Genomic DNA, 17,495 nt, shown 5'->3' on the forward strand with positions numbered 1-17,495 from the left:
CAATTAATATCTTTTGTGAGACGGGAAACCGTGGTCGTGTCGTCTACTGAGTCAGGTCAGGTGGATTGGCGATCCACAAAATCTGCGACATTTTAATGCGGCGACCTGCTCGGCACACTACATTGCATCCTTAATGAAATAAAACGAAGGGTATACGCCCCTTGGCAATGACCCTACAGGATCTCACTCCAAAGCAGCTTGTCCATGCAAAAAAAAAAAAGAGATTTGTATGCTGAGAAGAAATGGATGGTCACATACAACAACAAGAAGCTTTTTGTTTTAAAAATGATTGACTTGCCTACTTGGCTACAAATATCACGGAACTTGGTAACCATGCGCCCGAGTTCATGTACTCCCCCCGTTTTACTTAAAAGTATGCGAACGAATTAAAATTTTGGTTTATGCTTTTCAACGAAGATTACAAATTTGACATATTAAACAGGAAACTAGTGAAAAATGAGAATCATGCACGTCAAGCTGGTCTCTGTCATTTAATATCCTTGGACCTTCTGTCTGGCACAACCTTGCGTCTAAAGGACGGTAAATTGGTGAGAAGCATGAGCGTGGCAGAGCAATAAAGTTTGTTTACTATTGATGTTTGTGCAAGAACATTTTCTAGCTAATTTGGCCAATAACGAGAAATGGGTACACAGGATTGAACAAAACAAACACCGATTTTTGTTTGGTTTGGGGTGGGGTGTTGTTGTGGGGTAAGAATAAAACAAAGCAAATCTAGATCTAGATCTGAGGTTGATTTAAGATCCCTTTTATGTGGGATCCACAGTATAAGCAAACACTTGATTTTATCATTATGTGAAAAAAAAGATTTGTGATATTTCTCAGTTTATGGTGAAAACTTCATGTTTGAGATCGGACGGAAGGGGGGTCTAACCTAAATCTGTGTATTTGAGATTTCCAATGATCATAAATTACCTCATATCTCAATCCTAAGACTATCAAACGCTAAGTTCTTTTGGTAAGACTTGCAGAGATTAGTACACTTGTAATTTCAAATGCCATTTGCCTCTTTCATGCCGGAGGAAGTTGTTTGAGAATTACGTTGACAACTTGATCGCCAAAATGTAACGTCTCAAAAGTTGAGCAACTTTTATTTGTATTTCATCAATCATGCGTAGCTGGCTTATAGTTTCCTGGATATGAAAGGTCCAACACCATGTGTTCCCGGAAGACTATGAAAATCTGATGTACAGATCAAATTTTATAGTTATTTTACAATTAATGGTGTAACCATTCTCGAGTCGTGCCATCCGTATGGGTACCCATGCATGAAACACTAGGCAGCACGAACAGAACATCCTGTATGTGCATGTATACATGTCCACTACCGGAAGAAGGCAACGAACATTAATCCATTTCTCTTTATCATCTTCTCGTGACTTTTTTCTAGTATTTGAGAACATCCCTGTATGCAATTCATCCTTCTTTAGGAGGAACCTGATACTAGATCATCAGTTACCATACATAGGCAGGTAATTTCAGATTTTCGAGTATAAGCATTTTTTTTATTAGAAAAAAACATGATGAAGACTTTGTTCCTAATAAAAAGACCAGGATAAAGGTACTTATACCGTCGACTTGGCAGCATGTTGAGACACCAAGAATTCACAATTGTTCACAGCCCACAAAAAGGTTGGAAATACATAAAGGATGGGGTGGATGTCAAACCCTTAGACTCATCGCTAATAATCTTGACAGGAATTGGTTACTATAACTTCCTAATTCTTCACCAATTTTGAACCGTTTGATTTTAAGATCCTCATAAATTTAAATTTTTATTTGTATATAAGATTTCACTGAGTTTTTGTCACTCCCATCGATCGATCTGAGTTCATCCGTCAGGCCCAATTGGGAAATCACAAACAAACAGGCGGATGGCTACAAATAATGGTTGGGCAACATCAAACTGATACGGTGGAGGAGGAAGATGAAAAAGCTGCCCACAAGAAAATGCAAACGATAGCTACATTACAAAAGCAAAGAAAGAAAGAACGTAGAGGAAATGGGATTTGCGAAGGAAGAGGTCATGAGACAGGAATTCCATGAAGATGAGAATGGGAGAAATCAGCAGCTGAGACTTTTGATTTTCAGAGGAGCTGTCGCCCGGCCGGCGCTATAAGAGTTTTAAGGTTTTCTGGCACTCAGTTCAAGTTGGTAGAACTTAAAGTTTCTTGGTACGAACTCCCTTCCCTGCAATGGTGAAACATAGTGCAATCAAATGGAAGTAGAAGAAGGAACAACTTTTCTGCCCGTCACTCTGTCTTAATTGGGGCCGTAAGTCCCTCTTTGTGTTTAAATCCAACCTTACCTGTTCCTTCTTGGGCATATCTCCGCCCCTTTTAAGCATTTATTCATGCTGCTGTTCGACAGCTTTTTGGATGACATTAATGGTTGTTACGATTAAAAGGCAATCCCCAATTATATAAATAGTTGCTCGATCGCTTTACGAAAACATAATGCATCCTACATCTATGGTGGAGAGCATATGGAGAGGCATCCAAAAATGATGCTAAGGTGGTGATGGTGGACCAAGTTTTCACCATTTGCTTTTTCATAGCATCGTCCACGTAAATTACGGTGATGCGGGTAAGTGCATAGAAGTTTTACCCCTTCCGCCGCAGCTAGGGTTCATTCAACTCTTCTCTTCTCTCTCTTTAAGGTTGCATTTGATAGCTTCCGATGATAACTCTGTGACTGTGGTGCATACAACAGTAAAATAAAAACAAATGAAGCCCCTCGTGAGTTCCACTCGTTGCACAACTCTAAATTAATTAAATGTTGGCTGGAGTACTGTAGTGAACACGTCTGTCCACCTTTTCTTCCATATTTTGATCGAGAAGAAACGTTCTTCCCCTGTCAGGGCATTTTCTCAACTGCACACCACCACATATACCTCTCCGTTTCTTTACCCAAAAAGAGAACTCTGTCCAGTGTTTAATTCTTGCCTGTCTTCCTTTCCTGGAACATGCATCGATACGGGCATCCCATACTGGCTGGCTTCACTTTTAGCCGTGCAAATGTTTCTCAAAGTTTGGAGACCACACCTTATCGTTAGCTAATACATCATCAATGTTGTACCTTACTTTCTTTTCTCAATATGCATAGCTAAGATGTTTATAATGGATTCCTTAGCTTTTCTTGTATCTTTTTTCTCTTTTATCTGCAGTACTACGGGTGCTCGTAATGGTGCTCTATTACTTTGCTCTCTTCTGTTCTGCATGGTAACAGAAAACCCTTTCAAGGGCATGCTTGCTTAATGGACCCTTGAGCCCCGTCCCGTGTCAAGCTTTGCAAGGAGGAAATGTAAAAATTGGATAACAGTACTACAACTTAAATCTAAGTTCTTTGCCTTGATTTTATGTGGCCTTAGAAATCCCATGACTCTCTCTTACACACAGCTCAAAACAGTGCATACTGCATTGCATTAGGTTGGATGCGTGGAAGTTAAAGCGGACCGATGATGTCCGGCGGGTGGCTGTGAGTGGAATGAATTCCCATTGGCCGTAGGGATTCACCTTCCATATATATAACCATTAAATATCTTTTCCTTTCCACGAGTCATCAATCTTGTATTATAGAGAATTGTTGTGAAAAAGAAAGGCAGGGAAAGCCCATCCTTAGATATGAATGTGAATGTGCGTGCGATAGAGAGGAAGAGTATACAACAATACTTAACGGACACGGCTTGTCCTTTCAGTCTCGTGAGTAAAAAGAGGGAATCTACCTAAGCAGTGGAACGGAATTCTATACAAATCGAGGGAGATATGATCCACTTCCAACATAAACCCTAACAATTGAAGGCTCCGGGATGAGTCTGAACGAGGGGTTAACTGATGTGACAACCGCACTTTTCTTTTGAAAGAAAAAAAAAAAAAAAAAGGGAAAGCTTCATTGCTTTTTGAGCTCACCATTAGCCCACGCGTTTGAAGACAATCAGGGGAACTTTATGTGGGTCCGGCATTTTCACGGTAAACTGTAACTCTGATCATTCGCAAATGCACACGACGGTGATATCATGCCTACCCATTATAAAGCTTACGATTAAAATCATAAAAAAAAGTAGGCAACCTTCAATGATGACGACCGCTCATCGAATTCCATTCCACTTCAGTAACATAAATCCCCAAAACCATGCTCTAACTATTTACGTCTCAGGGTGCGGCAGAGGAGATCCGATGAGCCCCTGTACGCACGCCGAGAGGATGACGGAGTCTGGACATCATCTTCGCGTAAGATGGTAAAAAAAGTGAAGTTACAGCTTAAGGTGAGAAACTGTGGAATTTGCTGTTCTATATCACGCAATGGAATCTTTTGGGCACTGTCCTTTTCATGCTTTTCTCTTAACATTCTATGTGGTCAAAAACCAGGTTGTTTTTCTTGCTGCATATTGCTTTTGGATTTAGCAGATCAACTTTTTATGGGGCCTCGGGAATAATTTTCTTGGGCACTGCTTGTTTTACTTTTAATCACAATGATGACCCCATCTGGTTTGAGAGACCCTCCCGTCGCTCTACCGCCCAAAGAAGGCTGTTTGGAATTTGATCCAATGCGGTTCTCCACTTTTTCGTGGAATAAATTAAAGCAAGCAAGTAGTTGGAAGTAGAGCAGCTGCTTAAAAGAAGGAGAGAATAACCAAATAAAGGTGCGCAAGGAAGAAAGGAAGGACTTCCAGTAGTAGTCCTTTCCTGTTCTGAGTCTTTGATTCGATCTCAAGGAAGAGATAGAAACGACCATTCGAGTTAAATCATATTCCTTTTCACTTTGGTCGCGTTACATTTCTGCAAGAACTTGAGCAAGACCTGCTGCTATGTTATGGAAGAACCCCTGGCTCTCTTCTGCAAAGACCATGGTTCCCTATTTCGTGATTGACGGCTACAAAAGTACGTGTTGAAACTTTTGTGACATTTCAACTTTGTTTCCTTTTACTATCTTCTTTTTACTGAAAAGTAAATCACACTAGAGTGGTAGAAATGGAAAATCTCCCGAGAATCTTTCTCAGATGTATCCAGAAATCTCTCCATTTTCTTTTGAACATATTCTTCTGAATTTGTATGATGGGCAAGGAATAACTCTGTATGAATTGGTTCCATTCAATGTCCCAATCAAATTTCATTTTTGTGTGTAGTATTCTAAGCAATTCCTTTGCAAACAAAGGCTTTCGTGAAGTTCATTGTTTAGCGTCTCTTCCAACTTTTTTGAAGCAGCACAGGATGCATGCCACCTCGGTATCCTAGTAAAAGAGGGGAAGGGGGGGCGCAGAAAAAGAATTGTGTAACAAAGATATAAAGTAACGCCTGATTCTTGATAGCAGACCAACTGAATGTGTAGGTGCACCACCATGGATGGCGTGCAAGTGACAAGAAGAGAATGTAAAGGGTGTCAAGTTGAAGACGCTATATCATGTCTTAACTATGTCATTTTTGTTGCCTGAGCTTTTCCATGCTATTGTCTTCGGAAGACATGGCGGTAAGTGTTCACTTTAATGATAAAAAGAACAGAACAACGGAAGGAGTGGGGCTTTGATGCTTACGCAGTTCCTTTCAAGATCAAGAGCGTTACGTTAACAGTAGCGATCTTGCTAATTACAAGAGATAGTTCAAAGCTATAACCTGAAACTAAATAGGGTGGATGAGACCTTGTTTGCCTTTTCCGGATTTGCTGTCAGCCATTAACTTCTACCTTTTATTTTGGCGTTCAATCCACGAGTTCATGGTTGATTCCAAATAGTTGTTCTTTACGGATAGACCATTTTAGTTATTTGAAAAGTGCACATGCATTATCACATTTTTATTTGGTTATTTTCCAATAGGGGTTTAAACTATTTGACTGGAAACCTATAACTAGTAGTAGGATATGTGCGAAGATCTGAATTTTTGTTAAAATGGAAACCGAAGATGTCTCTTTACTGTCGATGGATTCACATGTAATAAATTGGTGAAAGGGACGAAATAAAAAGCTGTCTTCTGAATTTAATTACAGAAAAAGCAGCTTTCGGACCCAAAAGTTACACAAGGATGAAAAAAAATCATAATAAAACACGTATAACCATTTCAATTTTCTCTGCCCGAAGCAGAAGAAGCCAACACAAACCTAACATTCTAATGATTTGCTAATATAATAAAAGAAAAGAATAACAGGACAAGAATTCAGATAGCATAATAACACTAGGCAGAATTCCCAATAGGCGTGAATCTAGGGTGATGTCCCCATTATAAGATGCTCAACTAGATTAGTCACCCATCGATAAACAAATCCAACCGTATCATTCCTAATCTCCTCACTGCTTCTCGATTCCACTACTTGCTTGGAGAAAAGTAATGATTTTCATTATTCCCCTACGGTAAAATTCCTGCTGGCGACTTTCCTTTTCCAATTTCTTAGCATCAAAGTTAAGCAGTGAAGCGAACTCATGTGTGTTTATAAGGTATACCTGATAAGGGGTCTGCTCATTGGGATGTGGAGAGAAATTAGATCCCCCAAATTCATTATGGTGGGGTAGTCCTAGGAGCAAAGGAATCAAAGAAAGAGTGTGAGCAGAAGTAGGCAAACAAGAAGAAGACAGGGCCACTTTTGCGCCTTTGTTTCTCTTCTCCTTTTTTGTTTTCCTAATCTTCATCTACTTACTGTATTTCAGACTCGGTCGAAGTTCGATTGTTCCTTTTGCTCTTTACTGCATCAAAGATTCTCGCTTCAAGTCAAAGAAAGAAGCACTAGGAGAATTGGTGAGAAGGGGGGAAGGAAGAACCAGAAACTCATGCATATATTCTTGCAAGAAGCCCACTTCTTCGATTAAGATATGCTCGAAGAACAATGACTTATAAATGATACCCCTACGGGCTGAGTTGTCAAGCCATTGAGGAATACTCAGAAGCATAGGTGGACGGCACCACAGAGCATCAACTTTATAGAGGAACTCTGGATCGTCTACCTGATCCCAGAAAGTCTGTGATCAACTCCACCCTGTGGAGAATGTGCTAACCAAGTAGACAAACGGCCCCTTCAGTGAGCACCGTCGGGCAGCATGAGTAATGGTAAGTTCAATGGAGACATGGGGCTCATGCTATCCACTGATCCAAAGCCCAGACTTAGATGGACGCCGGAGCTTCATCAACGCTTCGTGGAAGCAGTTGCTCACCTTGGTGGTGCTGACAGTAAGTATACAGCAACTGCGGTGGAGGAATGCCCATCCTTCTACTGTCAACTAAAAGAGCTTTAATTTTTAATGGGGCCTTTACTCTTCTGGCAGAGGCAACACCGAAGTCATTGATGAGAGTAATGAGGGTTCCTGGGCTAACACTGTACCACCTCAAGAGCCATTTGCAGGTATGAGCTCTCTATTTTTCATAAATATATGACTGAAGAAGGTGTGAGCAAAGAACAAAAATTAATTGTGCTTTCTTGATGGTTGCAGAAATACAGGCTTGGTAAGAACTTGAGTACAGAAAACCGCAGCTTTATTAACAAGGAAGGTAATACTTAAGCCTCCCAACCATTTTTTTCTTCTGAGATGATTGCTATTACCTTTTTTCTTATGTGGAACTTCTGTGATTGTACTACAATGACAGGTTACAGACTGAATCATTTCGATGGTAATGGCTATGCAAATGGTGGCTCCGATATGGTGGAAACACATATGCAACATCAATTGAATGAGTAGGAGGCTACACCAATCTTTCCATCTGCTTGCAATAATGTTTCTCCTTTTCTTTTCTCCTTTCATAACTTATTAAAAGGACACTATTATTGATACGGCTTTATATCTTAGAAACCTGCCAATCAATGAAGCACTGAGGTTGCAAATTGAGGTGCAGAAAAAACTACACGAGCAAATTGAGGTGAAACCATTAGTTGATTCATTGATGTTTTTGGTGTCCCCCACTCCCCCAATGCCCCGACTCTCTCTTCTATTTATGTTTGAAGACAAAGTGTGTACTTGATCTAGGTGCAGAAGCACTTGCAACTTCGAATTGAAGCCCAGGGAAAATACTTACAAGCAGTACTACAGAAGGCCCAGGAGGCACTCTCTAACAAAAGTTCGGTTTCTCTTGGATTTGAGAATGTAAATTCAGAGCTCTTGAAAATTGGCTCTAAGGTAATGAATGGTTGTTTGTGTTTCTAGTTGAACTACCAAAGCAGCAGATATTGATTTGCTTGCATAATTCGAAATTGTTGTGAATTTACGTGATCTTGTGCTCCTTTCAGCAATCTCCGTTCATGGATAGTTCCATTGACAGCTGCATAACGTCATTAGAGAGTTCAGAAAGAAATGATCAAAGACTAAAGTTAAGCATAAGCACGTTGGGTCTGCAACCTCCACAAGTGAACTCAGTGCACCACCAAAGAGGAAGCCAACAGAACCAGAAAGGTCGTTCTTTTCACGATCCATTAATGGGCAGTCACCAAGAGTGGCCTTCCTTTCAAGCACCGAATACCGGCATGTCGATCATGAGAATGAGGATGAACAAAAGAAGCTGCAGCACCTTGTCTGATGCAAGGGGAAGTGATATAGATGTAGATGGCACGTCTGTGGAGCAACCACTTAGTAAGAGGACTTCTGAGCTGGAAAGAAAGGTTGATCCGTTAAAACAATGGTGCGTATATTCTGGAGCTGAAGAGGCTCTTGACCTGAATGCCAAAACCAAAGAAATAGACCTCAATGGTTTTTGTTTCAACTAAAACATCAGAGTTCTTAGTATTTCCTTTAATGGAGAGGGAGCGAGCGAAAGAGAGTATGTTTCAGAAATTGAGACAATTCAGTTTTCACGGATATTCGGAGTCCAATATAGTAATTCTCTCTCTCTCTCTATCTCTCTCTTTCTCTCTCTCTCTCTCTATCTATCTAACTATCTATCTATCTGTGCAACAACACACACTCACCCCTGTCGATCCACATTTAGCCCATTCCAGTTTCAACTTGTTGATTGACGAATCTTGCGCTGGACGTGCCAATGAGAAAAGAATCTTACGTTACCAGCTGTTTTGTTTCCCATTGTACGTTGGATTAGTATAATATCGAGCAACCTTGGACGGCTCTGGGTTGGGACCATGTAGAGGACACCCAGGGGACAGTTTCCCTTTCTGGGCACTGGCTGCAATTGCATGTGAAATGCATTTTTTTGCAGAGATGCTTTTAATCTGACAATTCGTAGGATGGGATGATTCTTGTAGGCCACTTGTGGCAGGCCGAAAGGATACCAAATCCCTTCACCGCTACGCATTGTAGGTGTGAAACCAACCTGTTGAACATCAAATATCTGTAACTCTGTTTTGTGCGACAGGAAAATAATGCCTCTCATTAAATTTCAAACCCTCTGTTTACCGTGATGATCTGAGCCTGCCGTGCGCACGATTTGAAAGGCGATAAAATTACTATCGATGGTCGGTGCCACTGCCTGTGCCACCGTTTCCTACAACTGGATGCTTGTGCTCGTCGGTGAGGCAAAGGTGCGGTAGCCATTTCTTTGTTTTAATCAGGCACTGCATATAGATTTTGCACGATGTGATCGATGTTGCATGCTCCACAAACTTGACCCAATGCTAGTCATTGTCTTGCCATGTCCTTGAAGTAGGTTGGTGTTACATCAGCTTCTGTTTCTGATTCATCACCAACCAACAATTGGAATACGAGCTAACTGAATGGGCCACATTTATCATACAATCGTACCAAAAAAAAAAAGGCTTTTATCAGCAGATGAAAATAAATGTTGAGGGTCCGTATAGCTACTCTGTTTGCAACTCACAATATTAAATTCCTGCAATCGTTGTTCATGATTCTGTACATCTGTATGCGATCGAAAGGAGGTGGACGGACTACTGGCTCTATAAGATTGTATTATCAACAGAATATCTCCTGCGAAGTCAGTTCTTGTTCGACAGGAAAATGCACCACCACCATCACCATCATTGTGTTCAATGCCAGAAAAATGGAAGAACACTTTGGTTGTATTAGTATATACTGATTTATGCCAAGCTGCTGTATGGCCATGTCCGTGACTCTGCGATTCATCATTGCTTCATCTAGTCTCGTCCCGACTCATTAAATCACGAGAAGGCATCTTGTGTACCTTTGCTTGCTGCGAATGGAATGAATTTTCTTTTCCTTTTCGTCCCAAGAGGAGTTTCAATACGCTGGCTTTGTGGTCAGAGCTCTTTATTCCTGTCGAACGCAATCATCTGCCTGGTCCTACCACTTCTTCAAATTACATGATGCTTGGATGCCTACTAACAACCTGATTACTCGGTTAGACTAATGGAAATCCTCTCGGGCTGTGGGAGTTCAATTAACTCATTGCAGCCGAGAAAGGACCAGTGTATCTGTGTAAATTGGTTTAAGGATCGAAATTTTGGGAGACATACAATAGAAAGAGAGAATATTGTACCTACCAACTCAAACTCCGGTACTACTGTAACCTGCTTTCTTTTGCAAATCTATGATAATTCATTCTTGTCAAATTCTGGACGGGACCTAAAATGTAAACTTGGGATTCAAGTGATTTACACCATCATAAGGGGCCTGGTCTAAGACTAGACGGGAGATTGTCTGATATTAAGTCCATGAATTTGGGAAAATTGAGGTTCTTCAGATTAGATCATATCTAAGGTAATAAAAAACCTCTTCAGCCTGCCCAATGAAGGAAAACTTTGAATTAGCCTCAAGAACACATAAGTTTGTGAGATGACAACAGCTTTCATTAGCTTTGGATCACATGTTCCAGGAACAACGGAGAAGTTTGGGGGTTCATGAATCTAATATAAGACTCAAGGTTCTGCACATAGCATGGCCAAGTAATGGTTGACAATGTACTCAAGATGTGTACACCTGGGTTTGCAGATTAACAGCTCCAGCATCTTATGAAAAAATGGAAACGACTGTTGCAAACAGCGGGTTAGAATATTCAACTTTTAATGTGAGGACAGGCCAGGCCTTCTTTCAGAGACAATATTTAAATTGGTAGGCTACTGTGGTAAAGGAACCCTTTCGCGCTACCAGTCATGCAAGTATTCATGCGATTGGGACTTTACTGAACCTAACCCCTTTTATAACTTAGACCTGGTTCTAGACATTGGGGTCCAATAAGATTAATTAACGAAGGGCACAAAAAGGGACCGGAAGATGCCCAAGATTGATAGTACAGCTTGTCACACAGAATTAAAGAAATACGTAGAGGCGCCGCAAAATTGACTAATATCCTCTTACGAGGGCAACATGGGGAGAGATCAGGCAGCATAATGGCAAGGTTTTGATGTCTTTCAAATTCTCCTCTTACCACCTGCCCTTAACCTAAAATTTCATATATATGCATGCCCAAGAAGTAGAAACAGGATTGAGATTTTATATACGCCTTATTTGCTTAACATCTGAACATGTAGTTCGGTTTTTAACAATAATCATTGTTTCTGAATCCAACCTATACTTGATTTTATTTGTCAATCTTCATGTGGCTGCATGAAATCCAACTTACTATGCATTTTGGTTACTGAACATCTTACTCACAAGTTTCGCCTTATCAATGGACAAAGCCTCACCAGAGCAAAAGGTTTGCAAGGGGCGCAGGAATTACAGAAAAAGTTTTTGGTGAGCTTGTGCATATTAAGATTCAGCAGGCCACTAAGTTCCAACACGTGATTCTGCACAATAATCCCCACTGTCTTCCAGCCAAGTTGCATACAAGAAAAAAAAAATGAAGGGGAGAAAGTTTTGCTGGTTCATATCTTCTGTGATTTTTCATATACAGGATCAATCAAACTGATATTGCTCTCTTTCCAGCACCTTTCGAATGCGCCCGGATAATTGGATCACTGAGTTCAGGGATAGGTCCAACTAGTTTGCTTCCTATAAGAAATGATGGGTATGCATGGTTGAAGGCACCAAAGTGCTGTAAGAACAAGCAAGCAGTTAGGAATATGGCACCATGAACAGTGGCGGACATGGCAGAGAAACGTATGGGTTGTTGTATAGTTGGCTCTGCCACCAAAAATGGCCTTCCTCCTGCTGGTTTGGGCTTGGGCCCTTTTCTTGGCCTGGGTTCGGGTGAGAACTTCCCCTACACCGAGCCCAAGGTTTCCAGGGCTTGGGTTGGACCCCATACATGGTCATGATCAAAAGGCGAAAGCAAAAGAAGGAAACTTTCATGTGATATGTTAATGCGAAAAAGTACTGATAGTCGCCTACAAAAACTTTTGTCTCCACAGCTTTTCTCGAGATGTCACAACGTTTTGCAAACATAATTATGGAGCTTTGAATTTCTTCCACGTTCAACATTACTAATTGGTAAAAAACAAAAATTTGCTGCAGCGCCCGTCCTTATCAGTCATCCCCAAGTAAAATGTTTTCCCTTTTCTCCTAGGACTTGAAAATAGTTGTATATGAAAGACACAGAAATCTTTAAAGCCATATACTTCTCTTTTATATGACCATTAATTCTTTTGATTCATAAGTTTCTTTGAAGCTACTGCGGTGAATTAGGAACTGCATGTCAAATGTGTGACATTGATAGAGTTTGATCTTAACGTATGGAAAGATCGCATTGATGTGGAGATCAAACTTGGCGTCGGGAAAGGAGTATAGGAGAATGTAATGGCACCATTTGAGGATCATGCTGGTCCATCTCTCAACTAGAAAGGTCGAAAATCTTAGCTCATACGACTGCCATGGTGAGAGACTTTGGCTCTTTGGGCAGGTGCTTCCCCGTCATCCTCTAATTGTAAAAATTTCTGAATTGATGGACTTAGGGGCCACATATCATATAGCTATTGACACAGAAATTCAGCCGTCAAGGCCAACGGTTTCAAACCCAAATTCAAAGATTATGGTGTGCTCATTCCTATAGAACTAATTGGTCTGGCAAAGTCCTCGTCTACCTGATCTCAACGCCAACTTGTTTTCTAATAGCTGGAAAGCAAACTTGTTTTGTAAAGTTTTCTCCCAACAAGTTTGAGTTTCAAGACATGAAAACCTTGAATATGATTGAGACACTGGTAACAAATGGACTATAAGAAATGCGATGATCATATTTGCACCTGTTGTAGTATTTACGACGATGTTAGTAAAGTTTTCTCCCAACAAGGTTGAGTTCCAGGGCATGAAAACCTTGAATGTGAATGGCAAGAGAGACTGCATGCTAAAATGGACTATACGAGATGCGATGATCATATTTGAACTTGTTGTAGCATTTACGACGATGTTAATGACTGCTTCTAAGATGAATTGCTCTCTTTGCCATAGGCATCTTTTTTAACGTGAATTTGAGGGGACTGGTTTTTGCCCCTGACCTAAGTGGACTATATATATATATATATATATATATATATATATATATATATATATATATATATATATATATATATATATATATATATATAAGACATGCAAGCAACTTATTCTCTTAGTTATTTACGCCTTGTTTGGTTGGAAGGAAAGGGAGGGATTGATCAATCCCTCCTGTGTTTGGTTGGCTAATTAGAAATGAATGAAAGAGAGAAAGTCTGTTTGGATGCGAGGGGAGGGAAAGGAAAGGAAAGGAAGAGATTGTATAGTGTAAATTCAATATCTCCCAAATCGGACGGATTGAGAAGGAAAGGAAAGGAAAGGAAGGAAGATGAAGAGTTATAGCCTACCCACAATACCCTTCACGATTTAAACACTATGGCTGGACTGGATCCATGTGCCATGAAACCAGGTTATGCATAGGGAGGTCTGGGCTTGGAGTTTTCAAAATCTTTGACGGCAGTATAAGTCTGATTATATATTTATCTCATTAGCCGAATTAATCCAATCTGCTTGCCGTTCTAAACCTATCCTCCTTAGAAATTCAAACATATATTTGTGGTGTTATGCAGGGTATTTGGATAATGAAAAGGCCACTTCTTCTACTCTGGAGTCAGAGGGTTGGCTGAAAACTGGCGATTTGTGCTACTTTGATGAAAACAAGGAACAAAAGGTGAAAGTTTGCGTTTTAAGTGTTGAGTTTGAATATAGAGCTATGACTGCTAGGGTCATTGAATTCATGTGGACTAACTAACTACTTGCTTAAAACTTTATTGATTTATTTTGTGACAATAAATTTGATATTCATATAAGTATTTAATCTTATGTTCAGACAAGGGCCATGGTAGAAACTTTTCATTAGAGAGACCAGACTATAATTTCAAAATTTTGACTAGAACCAAAATATAATTTTTCAGTTTTTTTTTGTTTGTATAGACTAAACAATTTGTTTTAAAATTACATGTAGAATTTGTTCAAAATTTCTGAAGGGAAGGGGGCTGAAGGGAGGTTATCGCCCTTGGCGACCCTCTTGGCTTTACCCCTAAATATAGAGATCGACCGTCACTATATTTGGAGGATATGATGTTCATATTGAAAATCTAGATATCCTTCACAATAGAAAAGGATCAAGTTCTGGATGACTCTACTCATTAAGGATACATAACACTTCCTTGAAAAGTTTAATCCTAATGTGAAGAATTTAAGCAAACTTATAAAAGCGGATGTTAAGTGACATGAGACTGAAATTGAAATTTCTAGAAGGCGGGTTGAGTCTGAATCTGGTATACAAGTAAAGCTAAGTTGTAACAGTTGGTTGATTATCCTGATTTTTTTATGTTATAATTGAAGCTCAACTGAATCAGCCAAACTGGAAGCCCAAGCTTGTGTAGAAGTGAAGCAGGTTTATGCCCAATGTTGGGAGAAATTAGAGGAGAAACCACCTCAAAATAAATAAACAAAATTGAATTAGTTGTGATCGATATGCTTGCCATCTATTGCTGCATATCCCTATCCGAAAGATTGTAACTGATCTTGTAACAACTCTAGCTACAGTGATATGTATTACACCTCATCATCATCGAGCAAGAGGGTTCAGTTATTTCTCGTGTCTTTCTCTCTTTGCTACTAAGGCCACAACTTTTTACCGCAGAACTGGGATCTTCTTGTTTATACAGTGCATTTTACACAGCGGCGATTTGGTATGCCCCCAAATATGAGATCCGAGGGGAGACGATCATGGCCAGGCGCTGTCATCCCTGTTCACGATAATGGACAGACCACCTTTATCGTGCCCCGATCTCTTGCTCTCGTAAAGATATTCGTTGGCGAAGCTCAATATAATGGATGAGAGTTTAATTAAATATGCTTCTGGTGTTGCGTTGTGGATGTAGTTCCATAAGGGATATAGCGGAACCTTTTAAATCTCTATCCTCTGCTTTTATAGTCTGCTTTTCGGTTCCGTAGAAAGGGAAAGCCACGGACGAGCGAGCGAATCTTTTTTCCCTTTTCAGATGGCCAACACTAACGACCATCGTTAATCATATTCATCTGCCAAAACATTTATCATTTTCATTAGAAAAGGATCATCATTTTGCATAGAAATAATTGACCTCCTTCCTCTCCGATCCCAATATTTGTGTCGTGCGTGAGAAAGAGAGGGAGGGTGGTTGTGGAGCTTCGCATAATCTCAATTTTAGAATTTTGTAACCAGTTCGCTACAAATTCAATCATACCACAAATATGTGCATCAAATATATGCAGACCTGAACAAGGTTTAGGAGCCGTTCGCGAACAAGCTTGAACAAGGCGAATCGTTCAACTTCGGCTCGTTTAGTGGCTCCAATACACAGAGGGAGGAAGTACCATCCTAAACTCTTTCTTCCTCGATTCAGAAAAAAATAAAAAAGAAGAAGAAATTTACAGGCCACACAAAAGAATTGCAGATCAGACCAAAAGAAAATGAAGGCGACCCACCATCTTACGGAGCTATAGATCATGCTGATCTCCTAAAGTAGAACCGGACTCTTGTCCCAACGTCTCTGAATCAGCATCAGACCTCGCCGCCACCTCCCTCCGCCTCAAGGACATCAATTCGCCGATAACCAAGGGAACCGACAGAACCACCGTCCTCCTCCTTCTCCTCCTCCTCCCTTCTTCCTCTCCCTCAACACCACCAGCAGCAGCCGGCTTCTTCTCTTCCACCGGCATCTGAAACCTACAGACAGGGCAGGTGCTGTGTTTTTCCAACCACTTCATTATGCAGCCATGGTGGTACCTATGCCTGCAGGGCATCTCCCTCGCCTCCCCATCTGCGCCAAACCCCTCCAAGCACACAACGCACCGAGCTTCCTCATCCTCCACCACCACGCTTGCCAACGCCTCCACAGCTTCCTTGGAGGCCGGAGAAGAAGAGGGCTCGCCGCCGCCGAAGATCCAACCATTCCTCAGGATCTCGTTCTCTATGAATTCGCTCAGCAGCTCATCGGAGCTCCTCGTTTGGACGATGATGGCCTGGTTTGCAGGATCGACCAGGATGATCCTCTCCTCCACCTGGTCCTCCTCTCTCCCCTGGCTCTGCTCCTGGCTCGTCTCAGGACCGGCATCGGAGGACGGTGTTTCAGGGGAAACCGATGAAGCACTTGGGTTTGCAGGAGAAGCGACGAGTCCGAAGAGCAAGGGGAGAAGGAGGGGGATGGAGCCGCTACTGATCTGCTCCAGGAAGCCTGTGTTGCAGTAAGGACACTGCAACTCGGGCCCATCAGCAGTCGCCGGGTTCACGGTCACCGTTCTTGAACAGGTGTGGCACCAATACGGAGGTGCGGTGGAGGGAGGCAAATCGATGGTGGTAGCAGCCATGACCTTTTCTTTCTCTTTTTTTTTTCCTGGGTATCTGTCGCCTGTTGGAGTGGAGGAGGAGGAAAGGAGGACGAAAAAATATCGGAGGGTGGGAAGAAGAAGACAGTGAATCTAAACAGGGACAAAAACAGAGGAAAGAGACTTTATACGGGAAGGTGAAGGTGAGGCCGCGGGAAGGCTCGCGTGAAGGTCTGAGAAGGATCTAGAAAGCGGCAGTCTTTATCTGATGCCGTCACGAACAATTCATTAGTAGGGGGTTGCCATGGATGTGGCTCCTGAAGTCGGCTGTCAATAAGTCGGTCTGCCATGGCTCATCAGTCATCCCCACAAGAGCGCACATAAAATCTTCACCGCTCCAGGTGGGCTCTCCGGCGAGCTCGGGCTCTCTCTCTCTCTCTCTCTCTCACGCACACACATACACAAGTGCGTGCCAACGCTTGAAATGAACGCTATTTTCTCTAAGGCCCAACTATCGTTGACATTGGAATGTAATGAATGTTAGGTAGCCACCTTCTCATTTCCCTTTCAAACAAGGGAAATATATTGGACACCATGTTTAAGGCAACAATTTTCCAAATATTTGCATTGTTATACCTTTTCTTTTATGCATCATTTCCTGTTTTCCGCCCCTTTTTAAAACATTCGCCCTCGCTAGACCACTGTTGAACTTGTAGAGAACCCTGTATTTGCTTCATATAATAAACTCGAAAAGATCATTAACATGACATATGTATGCAAAGGCAAACTCGGTCGGAACAACAAAACAAATCATTCAACATAAGTCCTAGCTAGTAAGAATTATTTACAACCTAACCTAGTTTCTACCATCCATTTTTTGTGTAAGAGAAAATTT

The 17,495-nt window shown here is 41.2% G+C and overlaps 2 protein-coding genes across 5 annotated transcripts; one reads left to right on the plus strand and one right to left on the minus strand.

Annotated features, from left to right (window-relative positions):
- Positions 1–4,142: 4,142 nt before the first annotated feature.
- On the plus strand, positions 4,143–8,822 carry LOC116248279 (protein PHR1-LIKE 2-like). 4 transcript variants are annotated; one of them, XM_031620971.2, is made up of 8 exons: positions 4,143–4,282; positions 6,653–7,169; positions 7,265–7,341; positions 7,430–7,487; positions 7,584–7,671; positions 7,784–7,853; positions 7,961–8,110; positions 8,221–8,822. In XM_031620971.2, exons 2-8 carry the CDS (start codon positions 7,040–7,042, stop codon positions 8,692–8,694), a joined length of 1,047 nt encoding a protein of 348 aa, XP_031476831.1. In that variant the 5' UTR covers positions 4,143–4,282; positions 6,653–7,039; the 3' UTR covers positions 8,695–8,822. The 4 variants fall into 4 exon arrangements, with proteins under 4 accessions (XP_031476831.1, XP_031476830.1, XP_031476834.1 ...); XM_031620970.2 differs by lacking the exon at positions 4,143–4,282 and adding an exon at positions 6,342–6,358; XM_031620972.2 differs by lacking the exon at positions 4,143–4,282 and adding an exon at positions 6,542–6,557.
- A 6,694-nt stretch (positions 8,823–15,516) lies between these two features.
- Positions 15,517–17,098, minus strand: LOC116246958 (E3 ubiquitin-protein ligase MPSR1-like). The gene has a single exon (XM_031618882.2). The coding sequence runs from the start codon at positions 16,640–16,642 to the stop codon at positions 15,773–15,775; it is 870 nt and encodes a 289-aa protein (XP_031474742.1). The 5' UTR covers positions 16,643–17,098; the 3' UTR covers positions 15,517–15,772.
- Between the last annotated feature and the right edge of the window lie 397 nt (positions 17,099–17,495).

This window comes from Nymphaea colorata, chromosome 2 (genome assembly GCF_008831285.2).
Source record: "Nymphaea colorata isolate Beijing-Zhang1983 chromosome 2, ASM883128v2, whole genome shotgun sequence".
In the NCBI taxonomy this organism is placed as follows: Eukaryota; Viridiplantae; Streptophyta; class Magnoliopsida; order Nymphaeales; family Nymphaeaceae; genus Nymphaea; species Nymphaea colorata.